This window comes from Lithobates pipiens, unplaced genomic scaffold, assembly GCF_037356315.1.
Source record: "Lithobates pipiens isolate NorthernLeopardFrog02 unplaced genomic scaffold, aLitPip1_a1.2 Scaffold_8, whole genome shotgun sequence".
Classification (NCBI taxonomy): Eukaryota; Metazoa; Chordata; class Amphibia; order Anura; family Ranidae; genus Lithobates; species Lithobates pipiens.
Genome location: NW_027507903.1, coordinates 13,221,075 through 13,248,175, shown reverse-complemented (window position 1 = coordinate 13,248,175; position 27,101 = coordinate 13,221,075). Strand labels below are relative to the sequence as shown.

Here is a 27,101-nt window from a genome sequence, read left to right as displayed (position 1 = left end):
TACCAATGATGGGGCACTATTCTTCGCAATGATGGGGCACTATTCTTCCCACTGATACCAAAGATGGGGCACTATTCCTCCCACTGATACCAAAGATGGGGCACTATTCTTCCCAATGATACCAACGATGGGGCTCTATTCTTCCCAATAATACCAATGATGAGGCACTATTCTTCCCAATGATACCAATGATGGGGCACTATTCTTCGAAATGATGGGGCACTATTCCTCCCAATGATACCAAAGATGAGGCACTATTCTTCCCAATGATACCAATGATTGGGCACTATTCTTCGAAATGATGGGGCACTATTCCTCCCAATGATACCAAAGATGAGGCACTATTCTTCCCAATGATGCCAATGATGGGGCACTATTCTTCGAAATGATGGGGCACTATTCCTCCCAATGATACCAATGATGAGGCACTATTCTTCCCAATGATACCAATGATGGGGCACTATTCTTCGAAATGATGGGGCACTATTCCTCCCAATGATACCAAAGATGAGGCACTATTCTTCCCAATGATACCAATGATTGGGCACTATTCTTCGAAATGATGGAGCACTATTCTTCCCAATGATACCAACAATGGGGCACTACTCCTACCAATGATACCAATGATGGGGCACTATTGCCCCCAACAATACCAACATAAGGGGGCACTATTCCTCCCACTGATACCAATGATGGGGTGCTATTTCTCCCAATGATACCAATGTAGGGACACTATTCCTACTACTGATACAAATGATAGGGCACTATTCCTCCCACTGATATTAATGATGAGGAACTATGTCCAAAGTGCAACTTCTGCAAGTACAATTAATGCAAATGGTGACTGATGCAAAATAAATGGTGAACATAATAATGGCACGAATAAAGTTCTAGGTGATAGTGCTGGGGGGTGGGTGGCATGATATAATCCCTCTTTCGCTCTGTGCAGATAAATAATATAGATGGGTATCTTTTTCTTCCTATATAGTGACACCTAAGTGCGGGGTGGCCTCTCACCTTACTGCTGTAAGGTAACAGCATATGGGGGTAATTATTGGAGATCCTAGATGATGTGATCAGTCTCGCTGTGGGCTCCAGTAGATGAATAAAACGATTTCCTCTGGGGGGGGGGGGGGATTTCTTCTCCTGGTTGATGATTCCCACCCAGATGAGTGTAATAAATATACTTCTTCAGGACAAATAGATGTTCTGGGGGTCCCTCCCGGGCTTACCCATCAGGTATATAGAAAGAAAGAAGGGGTCCCAGATAGTGTAGTATGTAAAAGCAATGATATAATGATATTTATTCAAAGACAACAGCTGATATACTCATACTTGAAATAAAAACATGTAATCCACGAGCAGCGAGCTCGCATTCCGACGTCACTTCCGGTGTGCCTGTCTGTCCCAACGCGTAGCGTCACGCCCACGTGACTTCATCATCTAGGACAGTGATGGCGAACCTTGGCACCCCAGATGTTTTAGAACTAAATTTCCCATGATGCTCATGCACTCTGCAGTGTAGCTGAGCATCATGGGAAATGTAGTTCCAAAACATCTGGGGTGCCAAGGTTCACCATCACTGATCTAGGATCTCCAATATTATCCACATATGTTCTTACATAGTTACATAGTAGGTGAGGTTGAAATAAGACACAAGTCCATCAAGTCCAACCTATGTGTGTGATTATATGTCAGTATTACATTGTATATCCCTGTATGTTGTGGTCGTTCAGGTGCTTAGCTAATAATTTCTTGAAACTATCGATGTTCCCCGCTGATACCACCACCTGTGGAAGGGAATTCCACATCCTTGCCGCTCTTACAGTAAAGAACCCTCTACATAGTTTAAGGTTAAACCTCTTTTCTTCTCATTTTAATGAGTGGCCACGAGTCTTATTAAACTCCCTTCCACGGAAAAGTTTTCTCCCTATTATGGGGTCACCAGTACGGTATTTATAAATTGAAATCATATCCCCTCTCAAGCGTCTCTTCTCCAGAGAGAATAAGTTCAGAGCTCACAACCTTTCCTCATAACTAATATTCTCCAGACCCTTTATTAGCTTTGTTGCCCTTCTTTGTAGTCGCTCCATTTCCAGTACAACCTTCCTGAGGACTGGTGCCCAGAACTGGACAGCATACTCCAGGTGCGGCCGGACCAGAGTCTTGTAGAGCGGGAGAATTATAGTTTTATCTCTGGAGTTGATCCCTTTTTAATGCCAATATTCTGTTTGCTTTGTTAGCAGCAGCTTGGCACTGCTTGGCATTGCTGAGCCTATCATCTACTAGGACCCTCAGGTCCTTTTCCATCCTAGATCCCCCCCAGAGGTTCTCCCCTCAGTGTATAGATTGCATTCATATTTTTGCTACCCAAATGCATTATTTTACATTTTTCTACATTGAACCTCATTTGCCATGTAGTTTCCCCTCCCCCCATTCATTTGTTCAGATCTTCTTTCCACATCAGCAGTGAGGTGAGAGGCCACCCTGCACTTGGGTGTCACTATATAGGAAGAAAACGAAAGAGCACCCCCCACCCCCCAGCACTGTCGCCTAGGACTTTATTGGTGTCACGTTGTTATGTTTATCATTTATTGTGAATGAGTCACTATTTGCATGAATTGTACTTGCAGAAGTTGCACTTTTGGACATGTTTCTACTTTATAGCTGATTCTTGGTTTGCTGCTCAGTCAGATGATGTCATGTTTTATGTTTGTTTGGCAGTTTATTGTCTTAACACTTTGCACAGTGTTCTGTCTATCTGATTAGTTATATTATATGTTTCAAGTTTATTCCACTTACCTGTAACAGTGCAGCACCGCACACTTATTATTTATATTTACTTTGGGCCACGGATTGACCATATCGGTGATTGCAGCAGTTAGTCTTTTCTGATTATTGATAGTTGCGGGATTATAACTTTATTTGTAATGATCAGGAACTATTCCTCCCACTGATACCAATGATGGGGCACTATTCCTCCCACTGATACCAATGATGGGGCACTATTCCTCCCACTGATACCAATGATGGGGCACTATTCCTCCCACTGATACCAATGATGGGGCACTATTCCTCCCACTGATACCAATGATGGGGCACTATTCCTCCCACTGATACCAGTGATGGGGCACTATTCCTCCCACTGATACCAATGATGGGGCACTATTCCTCCCACTGATACCAATGATGGGGCACTATTCCTCCCACTGATACCAATGATGGGGCACTATTCCTCCCACTGACACCAATGATGGGGCACTATTCCTCCCACTGACACCAATGATGGGGCACTATTCCTCCCACTGATACCAATGATGGGGCACTATTCCTCCCACTGACACCAATGATGGGGCGCTATTCCTCCCACTAATACCAATTATGGGGCACTATTCCTCCCACTGATACCAATGATGGGGCACTATTCCTCCCACTAATACCAATTATGGGGCACTATTACTCCCACTAATACCAATTATGGGGCACTATTCCTCCCACTGATACCAATGATGGGGCACTATTCCTCCCACTAATACCAATGATGGGGCACTCTTCCTCCCACTAATACCAATTATGGGGCACTATTCCTCCCACTGATACCAATGATGGGACACTATTCCTCCCACTGACACCAATGATGGGGCATGATTCCTCCCATTAATACCAATGATGGGGCACTATTCCTCCCACTGATACCAATGTAGGGACACTAATCCTCCCGCTGATACCAATGATGGGGCATGATTCCTCCCACTAATACCAATGATGGGGCACTATTCCTCCCTCTGACACCAATGATGGGGCACGATTCCTCCCACTGATACCAATGATGGGACACTATTCATCCCACTAATACCAATGATGGGGCACTATTCCTCCCTCTGACACCAATGATGGGGCACGATTCTTCCCACTGATACCAATGATGGGACACTATTCATCCCACTAATACCAATGATGGGGCACTATTCCTCCCTCTGACACCAATGATGGGGCACTATCCTTCCCACTGATAACAATGATGGGGCACTATTCCTGCCACTAATACCAATGATGGGACAATATTCTTCCCACTGATACCAATGATGGGGCACTATTCCTCCCACTGATAATGATCATGGGGCACTATTCCTCCCACTGATAATGATGGGGCACTATTCCTCCCACTGATACCAATGATGGGGCACTATTCCTCCCACTGATACCAATGATGGGGCACTATTCCTCCCACTGATACCAATGATGGGGCACTATTCCTCCCCAATACCAAATGCGGCGATGTTTACTCCCACTTATGATAGGAAGATTCCCACTCTCACTGGCCATGGTCCGACCCCTCTAAAGAGTGAAGGACAATAAATTGTCCCTTTATTTAGAAAGTTTGGGGACCCCCCGCCCTCTAATATATGGGGCAAAGGTGAACACCCACATGTCATTTTCTAAACTTTTCTGAGTTTAGCATTAAATGCCAACAGGGTCGCAAAGGATTAAAGAAGAACTTCAGCGTGAGTCCATACGTTCCAATACAAATTCCTCTTTATTCATTTTTAATTCTAAACTTCCAGATCCTTGTAATATAGGTGGAGCCCATGTCTGTAACAGTCGTTCTTCTTTTGAACATGATTTAAAGTTTTCCTGCAGTTACTCCAACCACTCAGAGAAACAGTTCTAAGGCATGAAGTCAACTACAGGGGGTGCCGGGGAGCCGCATTACGGACATCATTGGACATTAGCAGGAGCAGGGATTCGGGAATGTCATCTAATATATTCCTCTGTTGCTGATTAACTAAGCATTGAATTATCCGCGCTGAGATGTGTGTTACTGTATAATTATTGTCAAGGTTGTCAAAAGTCATGGATCACAATCTCAGCAACAACGGTAAAAAGTTTCAGCACGCTCCGCTGTTGTTGTGTATTTTCTAACATGGAAATGTCCTTTGAAATGGACTTATTTTGGTGTTCTGGTATGGAATACTTATGAGCAGGATAGGCAAAACCTGTAATAAAATAACGCTGTTTTACGACACTGTTCTCAACCCTAACTCTGCAAATCAAAACTACCAGCCTAGTGAACTTCAGTGCCCTGTAGATAAATACGTCCAGGTTTTTTTTTTTTTTTTACACATCCTCCTCGGGCATGTGTCTGAAGAGCGACGTGATCTGCCCGTCCTTCCACTGGACTTCGATGTCGCCCGGCTGAGGTTCCTTCTTTAGAGCCGTGTGCTCGTCTGGTAAGTCGTCTTTCTCCAAAGTCACCACAGCCTGCTTTTCAGAGGTCTCTTCCGGCTGCTTGTCAGACATCTTCGCCTGGTACAAGGCGATCATCTTCCTCTTTCTAAAGCAGGAGAATAAGTACATGTCAAAAGAAGGGGAAAAAAAAAGAACTTTTCATAAAGTATGATGAACATCGCTTGTATAAGCCCTTGTACACACGGTCGGAGAATCCGTCGGAATGTGTCCTATCGGACCGTGTCGTCGGATAATCCGACTGTGTGTGGTATGCATCGGACTGATTCCGTCTGAATATCCGTTGGACCCAATTTTCCAACTTGTTGGAAATATTTTCCGACCAACTGGTTAGATCGGACATACTCCGATCATGTGTAGAGAATTTTGATCGGACCAAGTGCCACGCATGCTCAGATCAAATTCCTACATAAAAGCTATTGGCTACTAGCCTGAATGTAGTCCCATCGTAACGAAATTACGTCATCACGTTCTGAATGATCAGATTTTTCGACAACTTAGTCCGACCGTGTGTATGCAACAGTTTCGGACAAGATCCGACGGACAAAATCTGACTGAGAAAATCCGACGGATTTGGTTGGCAGAATGTCCGACCATGTGTACAGGGGCTTAGGCCGCGTACACACGCGCGGACTGTTTGCCCAACCTTGTTCGTCAAACAGTTTCGGCAAACAGTCCGCTCAAAATTTGCATGAGCGGACTTGCCCACACACGAGCGGACTGTTTCAGCAAACTGTTTGCCAAACAGTTCGCTCAACTTTTGAAATGAACGGACTCGCCCACGTAAGGAGGAGGCAAATCCGCCCATTTCGAGCGCGTGTACAGGTAGGCGGGGCCCGCGAAGGAGACGTCGCGGGCTCCGCCGCCTGGAATGGGCTTAAAGGGGAACCCCAACGCCGAAAAAAATCGGCTTGGGGGTTCCACCAAAGTCCACACCAGACCCTTGTCCGAGCACGCTACCCGGCCGGCCAGGAAAGGGGGGCGAGCGAGCGCGCCCCCCCTCCTGAGCCGTACCAGGCCGCGTGCCCTCAACATGGGGGGTGCCTTGGGGAAGGGGGGGCCGCGCGGCCCCCCCACCCCAAAGCACCTTGTCCCCATGTTGATGAGGACAAGGGCCTCTTCCCGACAACCCTGGCCGTTGGTTGTCGGGGTCTGCGGGCGGGGGGCTTATCGGAATCCGGGAGCCCCCTTTAAGAAGGGGGCCCCCGGATACCGGCCCCCCACCCTATGTGAATGAGTATGGGGTACAATGTACCCCTACCCATTCACCTGTGAAATAAAGTACAAAAAAAAACACAACACAGGGAAAAAATATTTTATTGCACAGCTCCGGGGGGTCTTCCGTCTTCGGGGGTCTTCTCGCCGGACTCCTCCGCTATCTGTGTGTAGCTCTTTTACTAGCGGAGGAGTCCGGCTTTCTTCCTCCCCGCCGCCGGCCTCTTCTCCCGACTTCGGGGGTCTTGTCCCCCTCTTCGGTTCTTCTGCCGGGCCACCGCGCCTTCTTATAGCTCTTTTGCAGGCGGTGGCCCGGTCTTCTGTCGCCGCCGCCGCCGCCTTCCGTTCTTGTTCTTCTTCTTGTTCTTCTTCTTCTTCTCCTGGAGATGTTGACTCGACGAGCTCTCCGGCCGGAATGCCAGGGACACGCTCCGCTGCCACTTATATAGTGACAATGGGGCGGTGTCACATGGTATATGTCACATGGGTTGGTCACATGGTGACCCCGCCCCCTTACGATGTCATAGTCCCCATGTGACATCAACCCATGTGACCAACCCATGTGACATATACCATGTGACACCGCCCCATTGTCACTATATAAGTGACCGCACAGCGTGGCTCTGGCATTCCGGCCGGAGAGCTCGTCGAGTCAACATCTCCAGGAGAAGAAGAAGAAGAACAAGAAGAAGAACAAGAACGGAAGGCGGCGGCGGCGGCGACGACAGCGGCGACAGAAGACCGGGCCACCGCCTGTAAAAGAGCTACAAGAAGGCGCGGTGGCCCGGCAGAAGAACCGAAGAGGGGGACAAGACCCCCGAAGTCGGGAGAAGAGGCCGGCGGCGGGGAGGAAGAAAGCCGGACTCCTCCGCTAGTAAAAGAGCTACACACAGATAGCGGAGGAGTCCGGCGAGAAGACCCCCGAAGACGGAAGACCCCTCGGAGCTGTGCAATAAAATATTTTTTCCCTGTGTTGTGTTTTTTTGTTGTACTTTATTTCACAGGTGAATGGGTAGGGGTACATTGTACCCCATACTCATTCACATAGGGTGGGGGGCCGGTATCTGGGGGCCCCCTTCTTAAAGGGGGCTCCCGGATTCCGATAAGCCCCCCGCCCGCAGACCCCGACAACCAACGGCCAGGGTTGTCGGGAAGAGGCCCTTGTCCTCATCAACATGGGGACAAGGTGCTTTGGGGTGGGGGGGCCGCGCGGCCCCCCCTTCCCCAAGGCACCCCCCCATGTTGAGGGCACGCGGTCTGGTACGGCTCAGGAGGGGGGGCGCGCTCGCTCGCCCCCCTTTCCTGGCCGGCCGGGTAGCGTGCTCGGACAAGGGTCTTGTGTGGACTTTGGGGGAACCCCCACGCCGATTTTTTTCGGCGTTGGGGTTCCCCTTTAAGCCCATTCCAGGCGGCGGAGCCCGCGAAGTCTCCTTCGCGGGCCCGACCTACCTGTACACGCGCTCGAAATGGGCGGACTTTCCGAGCGGGAACAGTCCGCTCATTTCGAAAGTACAGCGGACAGGCCCACACACGGGCGGACTGTTCGCTCAAACACAGTTTCAGCGGACAGTTTTTCGGAATTTCCGAAAGACTTTGTCCGTCCAACTGTCCGCTGAAACTGTCCGCTGAAAGCCCACACACGAGCGGACTGTCCGCCCAAACACTGTTCAGCGGACAAGGTTGGGCGAACAGTCCGCCCGTGTGTACGCGGCCTTAGAGGCATCCATCAACCTAGGGTTCCTCTAGAGCAGTGGTCTCCAAACTTTGGCCCAGGGCCCTTAAAAATGGGATTTTTATATACAGCTTACCTGTAAAATCCTTTTCTTGAGAGTACATCACGGGACACAGGAGCTTCATTACATAGTGGGTTATATAGGCACCTCTGGTGATTGGACACTGGTTGACCCTAATTAAGGAGAATTCCTCCCCTATATAACCCCTCCCATCCGGGAGGCACCTCAGTTTTGTAGCAAAGCAATAAGAACCACGTAAAACCCAAGAGGGGCGGGAGCCCTGTGTCCCGTGATGTACTCTCAAGAAAAGGATTTTACAGGTAAGCTGTATATAAAAATCCCATTTTCTTGATCATACATCACGGGACACAGGAGCTTCATTACATAGTGGGATGTCCCAAAGCAATGCTCAGGTTGAGGGGAGGGAGACACAGATCATAAGCATAGACCGCCAGGGACCTGAGGACCTAAACTGCAGCCTGCAGTACACTGCGCCCGAAGGCGATATCCTCTTGCCCTCTGACATCCACCTGATAGAATCTGGTGAATGTGTGGATTGATGACCAAGTCGCAGCCTTACAGATCTGAGCCAGGGAGGCCTGGTGATGCACTGCCCAAGAAGCACTGACAGCCCTAGTAGAGTGCGCTTTCACCTGAAAAGGAGGAATCTTCCCCTTTAAGCTATAGGCCTGAGAAATAACCTGTCTGATCCATCTCGAGAGAGTGGACTTTGACGCTGCCTGACCCCTTCTAGGGCCTTCTGGCAGAATAAATAAGCAGTCAGTTTTTCTTATCTGAGCAGTTGCTTGAAGATAAAGACTGATTGCTCTAACCACATCTAAAGTGTGTAAGGATTCTTCCTCTATGGACTGAGGATTTGGAAAAAAGGATGGTAGGATTATATCTTGATTCAGATGAAAACCTGAAACCACCTTAGGTAGAAAGGACCTGTTGGGACGCATAACCACCCGGTCCTTATGGATAATTAGATAGGGCTCTTTACAAGAAAGAGCTGCCAATTCTGATACCCTTCTAGCCGTGGATATGGCTACTAGGGAGACTAGCTTCTTTGTCAAGAGGACTAACGAAGCAAGATGCAAAGGTTCAAATGGTTGGGCTACTAAGGCCGAGAGAACCAAATTCAGATCCCATGGGCATACCGGAGGTCTGACTGGCGGTCTCATCCGCATAGCCCCCTGGATAAAGGCCCGTATCAGGGAATGTGATGCAAGCGGTCTTTGAAAAAAAGACCGACAGGGCCGAAATCTGCACCTTGATGGTGCTTATGGCCAAATTCAATTCAAGGCCTGATTGGAGAAAGGCCAAGATTCTGCTAATGACATACCTTCTGGGATGCCATCTCCTGGGTTCACACCAGGAAACATATGCCCTCCAGATCTTGTAATAGATACGCCTGGAGGCCGGCTTTCTGGCATTGACCAGAGTGGAAAGGACTGGCCCCGAAAGACCACGGTCTTTTAAAATGTGGGTCTCAGCAGCCAGACCGTCAAATTCAGACTGCGTAAAGCAGGATGGTAAATTGGGCCCTGCGAGAGCAGATCTGGCCGGAGGGGGAGGGTCCATGGCCTGCCCACTGCTAGCTTCATGATTTCTGCGAACCATGGTCGCCTGGGCCAAGCCGGGGCCACTAGAAGGACCGACTTCGCCTCCCTCTTGACCCTTCCCAGGAACCGTGACAGTAGCGGGTTCGGGGGGAAGGCATAGATCAGATTGTACTGATTCCAGGGAACCGTCAGAGCATCTGACCCCTGAGCAAGTGCATCTCTTGTCCTTGACACAAAGTTGTCCAGTTTCCTGTTGAATCTGGACGCAAAAAGATCCACATCTGGAGTGCCCCATTTGTAACATATGTCTCGAAACACATCGGGGTGCAGAGCCCATTCTCCTGGGCACAACTGCTGGCGGCTGAGATAATCCGCCTGCCAATTCTCCACTCCTGGGATGAAGACTGCAGAGAGGCACGGAACATGCTCTTCTGCCCAGACAAGTATGCGATTCACCTCGTTTTGGGCCACCAGACTTCTGGTACCGCCCTGGTGATTGATATAAGCCACCGCGGTGGCATTGTCGGACTGAATCTGAACCGGGAAGCCTCGCAGTCTGTGAGACCACTCTCTGAGTGCCATGTAAACTGCCCGAATCTCTAGGATATTTATGGGCAACAGACTTTCGGTCGCAGACCATTTTCCCTGCGAGCATGTTCCCTCTAATACGGCTCCCCAGCCTGTCAGGCTGGCATCCGTTGTGACAATCTTCCATGAGAGGGGAAGAAATGTTTTGCCTTTTAGCAAATTTCTGGTTTGTAACCACCAAACCAGACTCTTGCGTGCCCGGGGGGATAAACGCATAGGAAGATCCAGGGATTGGGGCTTCCTGTTCCAAATCGCAAGGATGCATCTTTGCAGGGGCCTTGAGTGGAACTGGGCAAATGGGACGGCCTCGAATGAGGCGACCATCTTTCCCAATAGTCTCATACATAGACGAATAGAGGGAGATCTTCTGCCCAGAACTAGGCGCACCAGATCTCCAATGGCCAAGGCCTTTGGCCCTGGAAGGAACACCCTGCCCTGAGCGGTGTCGATAATGAGACCCAGGTAATCCAACCTGGTGGTCGGTTGCAGAGACGACTTTTCTAGGTTTATAATCCAACCTAGGCGGCCCAGATGTTCTAGCGTACTGGTGACGCTGCGACTTAGGCTCGTTATAGTTCTCTCTACGAGAAGCAAGTCGTCTAGGTAAGCCATGACGGCTATGCCCTGAACTCTTAAAGTTGCTAAGAGAGGGTCTAGAATCTTCGTGAAGACTCGGGGGGCCGTGGCTAGGCCGAATGGCAGGGCCACAAATTGAAAGTGGCGTTGCTCTACCGCGAACCTTAGGAACTTCTGGTGCGCGGGAAATATTGGCACGTGGAGATATGCATCTCTGATATCTATTGATGCCATGAATTCTCCTCCCTGCAGGGAGGAAACCACAGTGCGTATAGACTGCATCCGGAAGGTCTGGATGTGTAGAAACCGGTTCAAGTCTCTCAGATCCAAGATAGGTCTGACACTTCCGTTTGGTTTTGGGACGGTGAAGAGATTCGAATAAAAACCTGAACCCTGATCTTTCGGGCTCACCTCTACTATCACACCTTGGGATAGTAACTGATCTAAGGCCAGGAGTAGCGATTTCCGCTCTATTGGATCCTTGGGGATCCTTGACCTTAGAAAACGAAAGGGTGGAATCTTCTGAAATTCTAGCCTGTAGCCCAGAGATACCGAAGAGATCACCCATTTGTCCTGAATCTCCTCCCGCCAGGCGCCTGCAAACTGCAGGAGCCTTCCCCCCACTCGGCCGAGCGGGGGCGCCCCTTCACAAGGAGGTCTTGGAGGTTTGCTTGGCAGGCTTCCGCCCCCAAGTCTTTTTCTGTCCCTGGGCTCGGCCCTGAGGCTTTCTAGCAGCGGAGGGCTGGGAAGGCCGTCGCCACTGTTTAGAGCTTGACGCTTCGGGAGAAAGAGTACGCCTGAATGAGGGACGCTTACTCTTCTTGACTGGAAGGAGTGTAGATTTACCTCCTGAGATATTTTGGATGAATTTATCTAGTTCCTCTCCAAACAAACGTTCCCCTTTAAATGGGAACCCAGCCAAATGCTTTTTGCATGACATCTCAGCGGCCCAATTTTTTAGCCATAGAGCCCTACGCATGTGTACCAACATAAGGGACAAACGGGATGCTTGTTGGACAGAATCCAAAATCGCATCAATTATGAAACATAAGATGTGAGGCATCTCTGCATATTTCACTACTTCCTCGCTGGGGAGGAGTTCAAACATTTGTTTGACCTGTTCCTTAAGAAACTGACACAATCCTACGGCTGCGACTGTAGGTTGCACCACAGCGCCGGCCATGGAAAAGGAGGCTTTTAACAAGGTTTCCAGCCTTTTGTCAGCTGGATCCTTAAATACCTGCGCATTATCCAAAGGACAAGTTAGGTTTTTATTCACACAAGAGATAGCCGCATCAACAGATGGGGCCCCCCATTTCTTGGTGAAACTTTCCTCCACGGGATAATTCATAGAAAACCTCTTGGGAGGAGTAAACAGTTTATCGGGATGTCCCCAGTCCTCATACATCAAGTCAGCCATTAAAGGATGAATTGGGAAGGAACAGGCAGTCTGTGGGGCTTTCCTGACTCCCAGGGAAGAGACAGAGGATGTAGCGACTTCAGCAGGCGGCATTCTGAACGTGGTACGCACCAATTCAGTGTAATACTGCACCTGCTTTCTGAGTGCCTGGGAGGAGGGGACTAGCTCCTCATCCTCTGACTGATCCGACTGCTCATGATCCCTTTCTAAAGATAGGGATCTCTCCTCATTTTCAGAGCAACTGTCTGAGAGAGGGATTTCAGCAGAGGGAGGGGATCTACCCCTTTTTCTGCTATCTTTTAGGGAAGCAGAAATAAAATTCATTATCCTCCCTTCAAAACTCTCCAATGAAGCCCTAAGGGAGTCCTCAGTGACATAGACCGGGGCTGCGACATTAGGAGAGGCTGCAAAGCCTGAAAGGGGCACTGACTCGTCTTGAGATGCAGGCTCCACTCTTGCAGAGGGGGATGGTAACCTGCATGCACCCTTGGAACCCCTGGACCTAGGCGGTGATTTGCCAGTGCTTTTGTTACCTGCCCCTGAAACCCTCTTACGAGGAGACATAGTACTGAGCTACAAAGCAGAGTTACTAATGTAAAATGCAATCACTTATTTGTGCTTAAAGTCTCACAATAAATCAATATTAGCTTAACTGCACAATATGATGCCGAGTAGGTGTCTTAGGGTTTGCCTGGATCCAATCCCACGGATGCTTACAGCCCACAGCTCCTGTGCCTCACCTTACAGTCCCCTGACGCTCTGGGCTTTTAAATCGGCCGTTTTGGCGCCTGCATTACAGCATAGAGCACCTGATTGTGCACAGCTGGCAACCACACCCCCCCCCTTACCCCAATAGGCCGGGAGCGCGCCCGGCGCGCGTGCACGCGCCCGCGCGCGTGCACGAGGACCGCGGGATCCGGGGGGGAGGAGGAGAACCCAAAAGGAGTGACCTGGGACCCCCTGATCTGCGTGGGACCCCTTTTTTACCTTTATTGTGGCAGGGACTGCAAGGAGACGTGAGAGCTGGAGAACCAGGCACTTCACAGAGCGTGTTAGTATTGAAAGGCATGTAAGTATGCATCAGGCTGCTCTTACTCCATCTAGTGGTGGAAACCAGGTAAGACATACAACTACTCACAGTGAAGAAATCCATTCATATATTAAATATATAGGATGACTTCCCCTACCTGTTCCCCGCCGCAGGAATTGCTGTGTTCAGACCAATTCCAGCCTTCACCCATCACGGCGGGTATTGTTAGCCAACCTTCAGGCGTATCTGGGGTTCTTACGAAAAGATCCTCCTACCTGGGCCTTGTAAAAAACTCTGCCAGAAACTTACGGGCGCCCTGAGTCAACAGTACCCCAAGTCTGGTTGTCCCAGAGTCCAGTCTTCCAATGGAGAGGACTTACAGGCAAAACCTCGTGTCTTCGGCAAACGAGGCCCGGGTACCATACCATCTTGGGAGTCAAATATCGGCCCGAGGTATGGATCCGGTTTGTTGTAGCCCTTCGGCCCTCGCCGGGACCCGCATAGAGCTAAGTTTTACGTGACCATCGACCAGACACTGGCGAAAAAACTGAGGTGCCTCCCGGATGGGAGGGGTTATATAGGGGAGGAATTCTCCTTAATTAGGGTCAACCAGTGTCCAATCACCAGAGGTGCCTATATAACCCACTATGTAATGAAGCTCCTGTGTCCCGTGATGTATGATCAAGAAAAGGGACTCCATTGTGCCTATGGGGCTCTTGAACGTGGGTCAAAGCTGTACATGAAGTCTGAACGTCCAAGCCAATTAAAGAAGTAGCCTCTTGCTTGCTTTTATCCAGCCCTTGGGGCATTCCTACCCCTGAAAAAACGTGAAAATTACTGCGCTAAAATTTCGGTGAAAACTTACGTACAGCAGCTACATACAAATGTGACGAAAATTCCTAAAAACTAAAAGGGACAAATATAGCGCTAAATAAAATAGAATATATATAGTGAAATATAGAAAAAGAGTCCACTAGAGTTCATCAAAATGAATAATGGATTCTCGGAGCTGGAAGATCAATCCTGCATGGGGGAGAACGGCAAACAGTTGTGCATAGATGAATAGTAAGATCCAGATAAACTGGTATGATGAAATACTCTTACCGGAAAAGATGGACCTGTGTGTCAGCGACACCAGATCATACGACACCAGACAATATACGACACCAGATCATACGACACCAGACAACATACGACACCAGATCATACGACACCAGACAACATACGACACCAGATCATACGACACCAGACACCAGACAACATACGACACCAGGTCATACGACACCAGACACCAGACAACATACGACACCAGGTCATACGACACCAGACACCAGACAACATACGACACCAGATCATACGAGCATGTAGCAATAATTGCTTGGAGCAGCCGACTCTGTGAGATCCTTCACCATCCACAAGCGTCCAAGGGGATCGGCGGACCAAAACGTTAACAAAACGTTAACAGCCAGGGCATCCAAAAAGTGTTTTCTCAAATCGATCAGTAAGCATAAGAGGCGAGTAGCATGTAAAAACATAAAAGAAAAAGGCTGCCAATGGTGTAGAATCAAAGGTATCAATTGGCGTTTTTATTTCGAAAAATGCCAAATACATAAAATGGGTATCAAAAAAATATGTGATCACATGGTTAAAAAGCAATATAGGAATCGTAAGAAGCAACCCTACGCGTTTCGTCCGAAATAGGACATCAACTGATGCCCCAGTTGAGAAACACTTTTTGGATGCCCTGGCTGTTAACGTTTTGGTCCGCCGATCCCCTTGGTCGCTTGTGGATGGTGAAGGATCTCACAGAGTTGGCCTCTCCAATCGATTATCGCTACATACTCGTATGATCTGGTGTCGCTGACACACAGGTCCAACTTTTCCGGTAAGAGTATTTCATCATACCAGTTTATCCGGATCTTACCATTCATCTATGCACAGCTGTTTGCCGTTCTCCCCCATGCAGGATTGATCTTCCAGCTCCGAGAATCCATCATTCCTCCCTCTGACACCAATGATGGCTGATTGGCTGATTGGCAGATTGGCTGATTACCCAATCTGGTTTATGAACTTTGGACTGGCTGACTACCCGATCTGGCTACAGGACTCTGGCTATGCTTAACTACGCTTTTTCCTATTTACCTTTTTATTTTTATTAATAAACTAGTGTGATTTGATTGTACTTCTGTCTGTTTCATGGTTCCTGACATAATGGGGCACTATTCCTCCCACTGACACCAATAATGGGGCAGTATTTCACCCATCAATGCCAACAATGGGACACTATTCCTCTCACTGACACCAATAATGGGGCACTATTCCTCCCACTGACACCAATAATGGGGCACTATTCCTACATAGTTACTAAGGTTGAATAAAGACACCAGTCCATCCAGTTCAACCTGAGTGAGTGTCTACAATTGTCCCTATCCCTGTACACAGGGGTGGACTGACCATTCGGCCACTCGGGCACTGCCCGAGGGCCCCGGGCCACTAGGGGGACCCACCAGGGTTGCCAGCCTCAGTAGAACCAGGGACAGTATGTAAAAATCTGTGTTTTTTTTACATCTGTCTCTGAAATGTCCCTTACCGGCATACTTTTGGTCTAAAAATCCAGAGATTATAGCTGCCCCACCTCTCCAGTACCTTCTCAGCCAACAGAAACATGTCTGTGTATACTGTGTGTGTATACTGTGTGATTGTATACTGTGTGGCCCCATGGGCTCTGATTGCCTGGGGGCCCCATGATCTCCTATTGCCTGGGGGCCCCATGAGTTGTCAGTCCGCCCCTGCCTGTTCATTGCACACTCAAATCGGTCCCTACCCTCAAGGAGCCCACGATCCAAGGTCCTCATTCATATACTAGGGCCAATTTGGGACAGAATCCAATTGGTCTACCTGCGTGTGGAGTGTGGGAGGAGGCTGGGGTGCCAGGAGGAAACCCACAGGGAGAACATGCAAGCTCCAGGCAGGTAGTGTCGTGGTTGGGATTTGAACCAGTGACCCTTTTTACTGCTAGGCGAGAGCGCTACCCACTACACCACTGTGCCGCCCTGTCCTCCCACTGACACAACCGAAGGGACACTATTACTCTGCCTGATACCAATGATAGGGCATTGTTTACTCCCACTGACACAAGAGCACTTTCTTCTCCCACTGGCCACAGTTTGGCTCCCCTAAAGTTTAAAAAAAGGAATATGGCCCTTTAGAAAGTTGGAGACCCCTGCTCTAGAGCAGTGGTTGTCAACTTTTGAGCTACAGGGGGGCTCTAAAGAGGCCCCTGACATCCCTAAAGGGCCACACATAACATTCAATATATGTAATGCTTGAGAGAACTGTCAGATACTGCAGACCTAATAGAGGAAATAAGGGTCAGAGAGCGAGGACAGGATTCATGGTTGGCTGGGTATAAGCTGCATAAGACAATAGGAAACTGGGAAGATGTTACATGAGGCTGGTAGAGATCAATGCTATTACCCTAATCAATGTTCCCACTTCAGACTGAGGTTCGAGTGCCGCACATCATATACCAAAGGACCAAAGGTTGGGCACCAGGGCTCTAGAAGTTGCTAGGGTTTCCCTGAGCTTTGACTGATTGACCTCCCATTAGATGTTACCTGGATAATTTTGGGTCCAACACTACTTGACAGAGCCAGCGGCATGGCACCAATGATCTTTTTTTTTTAGCTTTTTTTAAGGGTGGCATTCTTCCTGCTGACTACTAATGGTAGCAGCATTTTTGCCACTGACCCCCATTGAACTGGTTTTAGTAAGGGTTCCCCTGACATCTACAAATAATTTTGGGGTTCCTCTGGGGTAAAAAGGTCAAGAGAGGCTGCTCTAGAGAATATTATAAACCTACCTGTTGTTCAAGATGTTTTTGCTCAGAAGAAAGAGACCCAGGAACAACCCAAAGAAGGCCAGGGCAATGATGACATAGTTCCATACAGTGACTGTAAAAATAAAAAAAAATGGTTACACCACAGATTTAAAAGTAAATCTCATCTGCTCTAAAAACATGTCTAGGTAATACTAGTGCTGAAAGTTTGCATCAATTTTTAAGGCTGGGCTCACACCATTGCAAAGTGAATGCGGGATCTCTGCATCCAGTTCGCAATAGCAGGAGATTTTGACTGGCTAGTCTATGAAGGCAGTTCACATATCTCTGCAGTGGGTCCGGTGCATTTTGAACAAAAATTATGTGCATCCTTTGGTCCATTTCAGGTCCGAATTCAACCCAAAATTCGGGCTGAAATCGGACCTGAGATGGTGAACCAGCACGCACCGGACCCCTGCTTTTTTGCAACTTGTGTCCCATTGGGGAGATTTCACTTCACATTCTGTCCCATAGCCAAAACAGGAGATGAGAGAATGAAGGAATCCCTGGTTGTCCCCAGAACTAGTTTCCCGATTGGAAGATTTCCTCTCCATTCCTGGACTTTCTTTCACACTATGGGGGTTGATTTACTAAAGGCAAATCCACTTTGCAATACAAGTGCACTGCAAGTACACTTGAAAGTGCACTTGCAGTGCACGTGGAAGTGCAGTCGCTGTAGATCTGAGGGGAAGATCTGAAATGAGTGGAAGCTCTGCTGATTTTATCATCCAATCATGTGCAAGCTAAAATGCTGTTTTTTATTTTGCTTGTATGTCCCCCTCAGATCTACTTTTGATTGCACTTCCAAGTGCGCTGCAAGTGGATTTGCTTTTAGTAAATAAACCGCTATGTGTTAATGGCCACCAGAACAAATAGAGAGGGTGAATGGGGGCACAGACAGAAACAAAAAAACTTCACAGGTGTTCTAATCCCCCTCCACCAGTGGTGCAAAGCTATGGGAAGTGCCATGTCAATGCAACGCGCTTCATTGGCGGGGTTTGGAGATGCTTTGCGGTGCAATCGATCGCGCCGACCAGTGCTTTGTTCTCTGTGTGAGAACAAAGTCACTTCTGGCGGGCTACAAAAATATGGCTGCTGTGAGGACTAACCCCCTTGTGTTCAGTGGAGAAAGGAGGCCCCTCCCTAATCACCCTGTGTGGTGCACATTCCCTCTGCTGATATTTCACTTAATCCCCCCAATCGGGCTCCTACAAAATTGAAAGAATAATAAAAAATAAAATAATAAAAATAAATAACTACTGACGCTGTCAACTGTCCTTCTGACACCAACTTCTGTCCTACTGACACCACCCACCATAATACAGGACCGAGTTGGAGGCTGCAGACATGATACAGGAGGGGGTTGGAGGCTGCAGACATGATACAGGAGGGGGTTGGAGGCTGCGAAGTGTGGGTATGATACAAGAGGTGGTTGGAGGCTGCAGACATGATACAGGAGGGGGTTGGAGGCTGCGAAGTGTGGGTATGATACAGGAGGTGGTTGAAGGCTGTAGACATAGTACAGGAGGTGGTTGGAGGCTGCGAAGTGTGGGCATGATAAAGAGGTGGCTGGAGGCTGCAGAAATGATAGAAGAGGTAGTTGGAGGCTGCGGAGTGTGGACATGATACAGGAGGGGATTGGAAGCTGTGGAGTGTGGACATGATACAGGAGGGGGTTGGCGGCTGCGGACATGATACAGGAGGTGGTTGAAGGCGGTGGAAATGGTACAGGAGGTGGTTGAAGGCTGCGGAGTGTGGGCATGATACAAGAGGTGGTTGGAGGCTGCGGACATGATACAGGAGGTGGCTAGAGGCTGAAGACATGATACAGGAGGGGGTTGGAGGCTGCGGACATGATACAGGAGGTGATTGAAGGCTGTAGACATGGTACAGGAGGTGGTTGGAGGCTGCTTACAATTGTGTAGCTTGGCCGGTCGGGAGGCATGTCCGCTGATATGCTACTGACTTCAAGGCAGCCCAGAGCCAACTGCTGTCCAAATAGCGCCAGGCAGTGCCATTATGCCATTAACTCACTACGCATGTGGAAGTGGCCGAGCATGTATGAGTTTGCCCAAGCCAGCCAGGCTTTGGAACTGCGCAAAAGCAGTTCCAACGTCAGCCCACAGCCATATTTTTCAAGGGCAGCTGCAGTCTGTTAAAAACGGATTGAAATGTATGGGCAACACTGTGTGGACACCTTGCTCCGGGGGGGGGGGGGGTGACTATGCTAACGTTATCTCTGTTTTAATACATTTGGGGTGCACACCCTAATGCAACAGGCTGCGCACTCCTATGGGCTTATGTTAAGGTTTATCATCACTTTAAATGTTTATAACCTCTCTTCAGTCTTTCTTGGGTAGGGGGTCGCTGACTTGGACTTTCCTCTGCAATGCAGGACCCCAGTTGACATTAGCCAATGGTGGGTATAGTGTAAGGTAACCAGATTTTTTAAATGAAATCCGGGGACATATTTTTTTTTTTTTACTAGTAATGAGTAAAGAGCTATCAGTGGCTCTCTGTCCACCGCCGCCACCGCCTGCTTCACAGCCTGTCAAGTCTTACTTTCTGGGCCCCGGCTACTACTGGGTAGGGAAGAAGATCACTCCACCAGGGAAGGCAAGAAGATAAGCAGGCAGGCGGCTGGCCGAGACTTGAGCCAAGGCGGAAGAGCATGCGAGCAGAGCTGAATGGGCATGCACCTGAAACTGAAGAAATATTCCCTCCGCTCCGACCAGCACATGATCATCAGAGAGGGGCACAGATAATGGAAAAAATTACACCTTCCTAAGCTAGTAGGAGCAGTGGAGTGGGGGGTGTAATTCAGATTATATTTTTATTCTGCACTGCCTGTCTTTGAAATTGCCCCAACCCCTGTTCAAATCCAATCCGGGGACAAAGCTAGGGACAGACTTGGTCCGGGACAGTGTCCTCAATCCAGGGACTGTCCCCGGACACCGGGGATGTCTGGTCACCCTAGTATAGTGTGCTCAGGACATGCTTGTTATTCGGGGGAATATGGACACATATAATACAAAGAGGCAATGAGGACCCTTAGTTTTGGAAGAAATAAGCCGATTACTAGGCTTGTGCAATTCGTTTCATAACGAATCATAACTAATCTAAATTCGACCAAATTTTGCATCTTGCGGACATTTGGATGCAAAAAAATAACGAATTTAACTAATATGAAAGAAATTATAGCAGATATAATGAATGAATTCAACATGATTAAACTCAAAGTAAATCTTACAGTCCAATCAGCTGATTAATTTTGTGCTGGAGGTATATAATATATTTCTTGATCATACATCACGGGACACAGGAGCTTCATTACATAGTGGGTTATATAGGCACCTCTGGTGATTGGACACTGGTTGACCCAATTAAAGAGAATTCCTCCCCTATATAACCCCTCCCATCAGGGAGGCACCTCAGTTTTTTCGCCAGTGTCTGGTCGATGGTCACGTAAAACTTAGCTCTATGCGGGTCCCGGCGAGGGCCGAAGGGCTACAACAAACCGGATCCATACCTCGGGCCGATAATTGACTCCCAAGATGGTATGGTACCCGGGCCTCGTCTGCCGAAGACACGAGGTTTTGCCTGTAAGTCCTCTCCATTGGAAGACTGGACTCTGGGACAACCAGACTTGGGGTACTGTTTACTCAGGGCGCCCGTAAGTTTCTGGCAGAGTTTTTTACAAGGCCCAGGTAGGAGAATCTTTTCGTAAGATTCCCAGATACGCCTGAAGGTTGGCTAACAATACCCGCCGTGATGGGTGAAGGCTGGAATTGGTCTGAAATCAGCAATTCCTGCGGCGGGGAACAGGTATGGGAAGTCATCCTATATATTTAATATATGAATGGATTTCTTCATTTTGAGTAGTTGTATGTCTTACCTGGTTTCCACCACTTGAGGGAGTAAGAGCAAGCCTGATGCATACTTACATGCCTTTCAAACAAACACGCTCAGTGAAATGCCTGGTCCTCCCAGCTACTCACGTCTCCTTGCAGTCCCTGCCACAATATAAGTTAAAAAGGGGTCCCACGCAGATCGGGGGGTCCCAGGTCACTCCTTTTGGGTTCCCCTTCCCCCCCCCGGATCCCGCGGTCCTCGTGCACGCGCGCGGGCGCGTGCACGCGCGCGGGCGCGTGCACGCGCGCCGGGCGCGCTCCCGGCCTAATAGGGAAAGGGGGGGGGTGTGGTTGCCAGCTGTGCACAATCAAGTGCTCCAGACTGCAATGCAGGCGCCAAAACGGCCGTTTTTAAAAGCCCAGAGCGTCAGGGGACTGTAAGGTGAGACACAGGAGCTGTGGGCTGTAAGCATCCGTGGGATTGGATCCAGGCGAACCTTAAGACACCTACTCGGCATCATATTGTGCAGTTAAGCTTATATTGATTTATTGTGAGACTTTAAGCACAACAAAGTGATTGCATTTTACACTAGTAACTCTGCTTTGTAGCTCAGTACTATGTCTCCTCGTAAGAGGGTTTCAGGGGCAGGTAACAAAAGCACTGGCAGGTCACCGCCTGGGTCCAGGGGTTCTAAAAGTGCATGCAGATTACCATCCCCCTCTGCAAGAGTGGAGCCTGCATCTCAAGACGAGTCAGTGCCCCTTTCAGGCTTTGCAGCCTCTCCTAATGTCGCAGCCCCGGTCTATGTCACTGAGGACTCCCTTAGGGCTTCATTGGAGAGTTTTGAAGGGAGGATAATGAATTTTATTTCTGCTTCCCTAAAAGATAGCAAGAAAAGGGGTAGATCCCCTCCCTCTGCTGAAATCCCTCTCTCAGACAGTTGCTCTGAAAATGAGGAGAGATCCCTATCTTTGGAAAGGGATCATGAGCAGTCGGATCAGTCAGAGGATGAGGAGTCAGTCCCCTCCTCCCAGGCACTCAGAAAGCAGGTGCAGTATTACACTGAATTGGTGCGTACCACGTTCAGAATGCCAGCTGCTGAAGTCGCTACATCCTCTGTCTCTTCCCTGGGAGTCAGGAAAGCTCCACAGACTGCTTGTTCCTTCCCAATTCATCCTTTAATGGCTGACTTGATGTATAAGGACTGGGGACATCCCGATAAACTGTTTGCTCCTCCCAAGAGGTTTTCTATGTATTATCCCGTGGAGGAAAGCTTCACCAAGAAATGGGGGGCCCCATCTGTGGATGCGGCTATCTCTTGTGTGAATAAAAACCTAACTTGTCCTTTGGATAATGCGCAGGTATTTAAGGACCCAGCTGACAAAAGGCTGGAAACCTTGTTAAAAGCCTCCTTTTCCATGGCCGGCGCTGTGGTGCAACCTACAGTCGCAGCCGTGGGGTTGTGCCAGTTCCTTAAGGAACAGGTTAAACAGATGTCTGAACTCCTTCCTAATGAGGAAGTAGAGAAATATGCAGAGATGCCTCACATCTTATGTTTCATAATTGATGCGATTTTGGATTCTGTCCAACAAGCATCACGTTTGTCCCTCATGTTGGTACACATGCGTAGGGCTCTATGGCTAAAAAATTGGGCTGCTGAAATGTCATGCAAAAAGCATTTGACTGGGTTCCCGTTTAAAGGGGAACGGTTGTTTGGAGAGGAATTAGATAAATTCGTCCAAAATATTTCGGGAGGTAAATCTACACTCCTTCCAGTCAAGAGGAGTAAACGTCCTTCATTCAGGCGTACTCTCTCTCCCGAAGCGTCGAGCTCTAAACAGTGGCGACGGCCTTCTCAGCCCTCCTCGGCTGCAAAGCCTTAGGGCCGAGCCCAGGGACAGAAAAAGACTTGGGGGCGGAAGCCTGCCAAGCAGACCTCCAAGACATCCTTGTGAAGGGGCGCCCCCGCTCGGCGAGTGGGGGGAAGGCTCCTGCAGTTTGCAGGCGCCTGGCGGGTAGAGATTCAGGACAAATGGGTGATCTCTTCAGTATCTCTGGGCTACAGGCTAGAGTTTCAGGAGATTCCACCTTCCCGTTTTCTAAGGTCAAGGATCCCCAGGGATCCGATAAAGCAGAAACCGCTATTTCTGGCCTTAGATCAATTACTATCCCAAGGTGTGATAGTAGAGGTGAGCCCGAAAGATCAGGGTTCAGGTTTCTATTCGAATCTCTTCACCGTTCCAAAACCAAACGGAAGTGTCAGACCTATCTTGGATCTGAGAGACTTAAACCGGTTTCTACACATCCAGACCTTCCGGATGCAGTCAATACGCACTGTGGTCTCCTCCCTGCAAGGAGGAGAATTCATGGCATCAATAGATATCAAAGACGCATATCTCCATGTGCCAATATTTCCCGCACACCAGAAGTTTCTGAGGTTCGCGGTAGAGCAGCGCCATTTTCAATTTGTGGCCCTGCCGTTCGGCCTAGCCACGGCCCCTCGAGTCTTCACGAAGATTCTAGACCCTCTCTTAGCAATCTTAAGAGTTCAGGGCATAGCCGTCAGGGCTTACCTAGACGACTTGCTTCTCGTAGAGAGAACTGCAACATGCCTAAGTCGCAGCGTCACCAAAACGCTAGAACATCTGGGCCGCCTAGGTTGGATTATAAACCTAGAAAAGTCGTCTTTACAACCGACCACCAGGTTGGATTACCTGGGTCTGATTATCGACACCGCTCAGGGCAGGGTGTTCCTTCCAAAGCCAAAGGCCTTGGCCATTGGAGATCTAGTGCGCCTGATTCTGGGCAGAAGATTCTCCTCCATTCGGTTGTACATGAGACTGTTGGGAAAGATGGTCGCCTCTTTCGAGGCCGTTCCATTTGCCCAGTTCCACTCAAGGCCCCTGCAAAGATGCATCCTTGCGATTTGGAACAGGAAGCCCCAATCCCTGGATCTTCCTATGCGTTTATCCCCTCGGGCACGCAAAGGTCTTGTCTGGTGGTTACAGACCAAAAATTTGCTGAAGGGCAAAACCTTTCTTCCCCTCTCATGGAAGATTGTCACCACGGATGCCAGCCTGACAGGCTGGGGAGCCGTGTTGCAGGAAACATGCTCGCAGGGAAAATGGTCTGCGACCGAAAGTCTGCTGCCCATAAATGTCTTGGAGATTTGGGCAATTTACATGGCACTCAGAGAGTGGTCTCACAGACTGCGAGGTTTCCCAGTTCGGATTCAGTCCGACAATGCCACCGCAGTGGCTTACATCAATCACCAGGGCGGTACCAGAAGTCTGGTGGCCCAAAAGGAGGTGAATCGCATACTTGTCTGGGCAGAAGAGCATGTTCCGTGCCTCTCTGCAGTCTTCATTCCAGGAGTGGAGAATTGGCAGGCAGATTATCTCAGCCGCCAGCAGTTGTGCCCAGGAGAATGGGCTCTGCACCCCGATGTGTTTCAAGACATATGTCACAAGTGGGGCACTCCAGACGTGGATTTGTTTGCGTCCAGATTCAACAGGAAACTGGACAACTTTGTGTCAAGGACAAGAGATGCACTTGCTCAGGGGTCAGATGCTCTGACAGTTCCCTGGGATCAGTACAATCTGATCTATGCCTTCCCCCCGAACCCGCTGTTATCGAGGTTCTTGGGAAGGGTCAAGAGGGAGACGAAGCCGGTCCTTCTAGTGGCCTCGGCTTGGCCCAGGCGACCATGGTTCGCAGAAATCATGAAGTTGGCAGTGGGCAGGTCATGGACCCTCCCTCTCCGGCCAGATCTGCTCTCACAGGGTCCAATTTACCACCCTGCTTTACGCAGTCTGAATTTGACGGTCTGGCTGCTGAGACCCACATTTTGAGAGGCCGTGGTCTTTCGGGGCCAGTCCTCTCCACTCTGGTCAATGCCAGAAAACCGGCCTCCAGGCGTATCTATTACAAGATCTGGAGGGCATATGTTTCCTGGTGTGAACCCAGGAGATGGCATCCTAGAAGGTATGTCATTAGCAGAATCTTGGCCTTTCTCCAATCAGGCCTTGAAATGAATTTGGCCATAAGCACCATCAAGGTGCAGATTTCGGCCCTATCGGTCTTTTTTCAAAGATCGCTTGCATCACATTCCCTAGTACGGGCTTTTATCCAGGGGGCTATGCGGATGAGACCGCCAGTCAAACCTCCGGTATGCCCTTGGGATCTGAATTTGGTTCTCTCGGCCTTAGAAGCCCAACCATTTGAACCTCTGCATCTGGCTTCTTTAACTCTCCTGACAAAGAAGCTGGTGTTCCTAGTAGCCATATCCACGGCTAGAAGGGTATCAGAATTGGCAGCTCTTTCCTGTAAAGAGCCCTATTTAATTATCCATAAGGACCGAGTGGTCATGCGTCCCAACAGGTCCTTTCTACCTAAGGTAGTTTCAGGTTTTCACCTGAATCAGGATGTAATCCTACCATCCTTTTTTCCAAACCCTCAGTCCACAGAGGAAGAATCCTTACACACTTTAGATGTGGTTAGAGCAATCAGTCTTTATCTTCAGGCAACTGCTCAGATAAGAAAGACTGACTGTTTATTTATTCTGCCAGAAGGCCCTAAAAGGGGTCAGGCAGCGTCAAAGTCCACTCTTTCGAGGTGGATCAGACAAGTTATTTCTCAGGCCTATGACTTAAAGGGGAAGATTCCTCCTTTTCAGGTGAAGGCGCACTCTACTAGGGCTGTAAGTGCTTCTTGGGCAGTGCATCACCAGGCCTCCCTGGCTCAGATCTGTAAGGCTGCGACTTGGTCATCAGTCCACACATTCACCAGATTCTATCAGGTGGATGTCAGAGGGCAGGAGGATATCGCCTTTGGGCGCAGTGTACTGCAGGCTGCAGTTTAGGTCCTCAGGTCCCTGGCGGTCTAGATTCATGATCTGTGTCTCCCTCCCCTCAACCTGAGCATTGCTATGGGACATCCCACTATGTAATGAAGCTCCTGTGTCCCGTGATGTATGATCAAGAAAATAGGATTTTTATATACAGCTTACCTGTAAAATCCTTTTCTTGAGAGTACATCACGGGACACAGGGCTCCCGCCCCTCTTGGGTTTTACGTGGTTTCTTATTGCTTTGCTACAAAACTGAGGTGCCTCCCTGATGGGAGGGGTTATATAGGGGAGGAATTCTCTTTAATTGGGTCAACCAGTGTCCAATCACCAGAGGTGCCTATATAACCCACTATGTAATGAAGCTCCTGTGTCCCGTGATGTACTCTCAAGAAAAGGATTTTACAGGTAAGCTGTATATAAAAATCCTATTATACATACATAAATATCGAATTTCAACTAATACGAACAAAATTATAGTGCATATAACGAATTAATTTGACACGATTCGAGATTCAGTATAACGAATATCGACACTCTACAGAAATAACGAATTATCCGAAATTGTATTAACGTAGCATAATGAATACAACAGAACAAAATTTTACGAATGACAACGAAGCGACAATGAACCGAACGGTTGCGCACAAGTCTACCGATTACATTGTTTTGTGGAATTGTCTTTTGAATAATGTATAATAGCTCCCAACAACAAATGTTTACAAGAAAAGAGAAACATTTTATTTCATGGATTGTTATATGGCTTATCTTCTTTTATAGCCTCTAGGTGTTAGGTCACAGTGACTTTGTTATGAGTGGAAGTTCACCTTATGCAAAAATTAGTAAATGCAATGGGCATTTTTTAAAGCTTAAGTTTAGCTAAAAACATATTTTTCTACAGCTTTAGTTACATTGCTTACCTGTAATGAAGTATGTCCCACCCAGCGACGGCTGGTGCTCAATATTTGGGGGGGGGGGGGGGGGGAGTGTCAAATCAACTTATGATGTGAAGGTGGACCTCTGATGTGAAGGTGGACCTTTGATGTGAAGGTGGACCTCGGATGTGAAGGTGGACTTGTGATGTGAAGGTGGACCATCAGAGGTCCACCTTCACATCACAAGTCCACCTTCACATCAGAGGTCCACCTTCACA

At 48.7% G+C, this 27,101-nt stretch overlaps 1 protein-coding gene across 4 annotated transcripts in view; it reads right to left on the bottom strand.

The window, feature by feature from the left end:
• Positions 1-4,518: 4,518 nt before the first annotated feature.
• The window catches only part of LOC143963322 (organic solute transporter subunit beta-like), a 56,477-nt gene continuing 33,894 nt past the window's right edge, over positions 4,519-27,101 (bottom strand). For all 4 annotated transcript variants that reach the window (XM_077472924.1, XM_077472925.1, XM_077472923.1 and 1 more), the window contains 2 exons: positions 17,237-17,327; positions 4,519-5,335 (listed from right to left, as the gene is read on the bottom strand). In XM_077472924.1, coding sequence (XP_077329050.1) covers positions 5,119-5,335; positions 17,237-17,327 — 308 coding nt within the window. In that variant the 3' untranslated portion in view covers positions 4,519-5,118. The remainder of the gene's footprint in view (positions 5,336-17,236; positions 17,328-27,101) is intronic.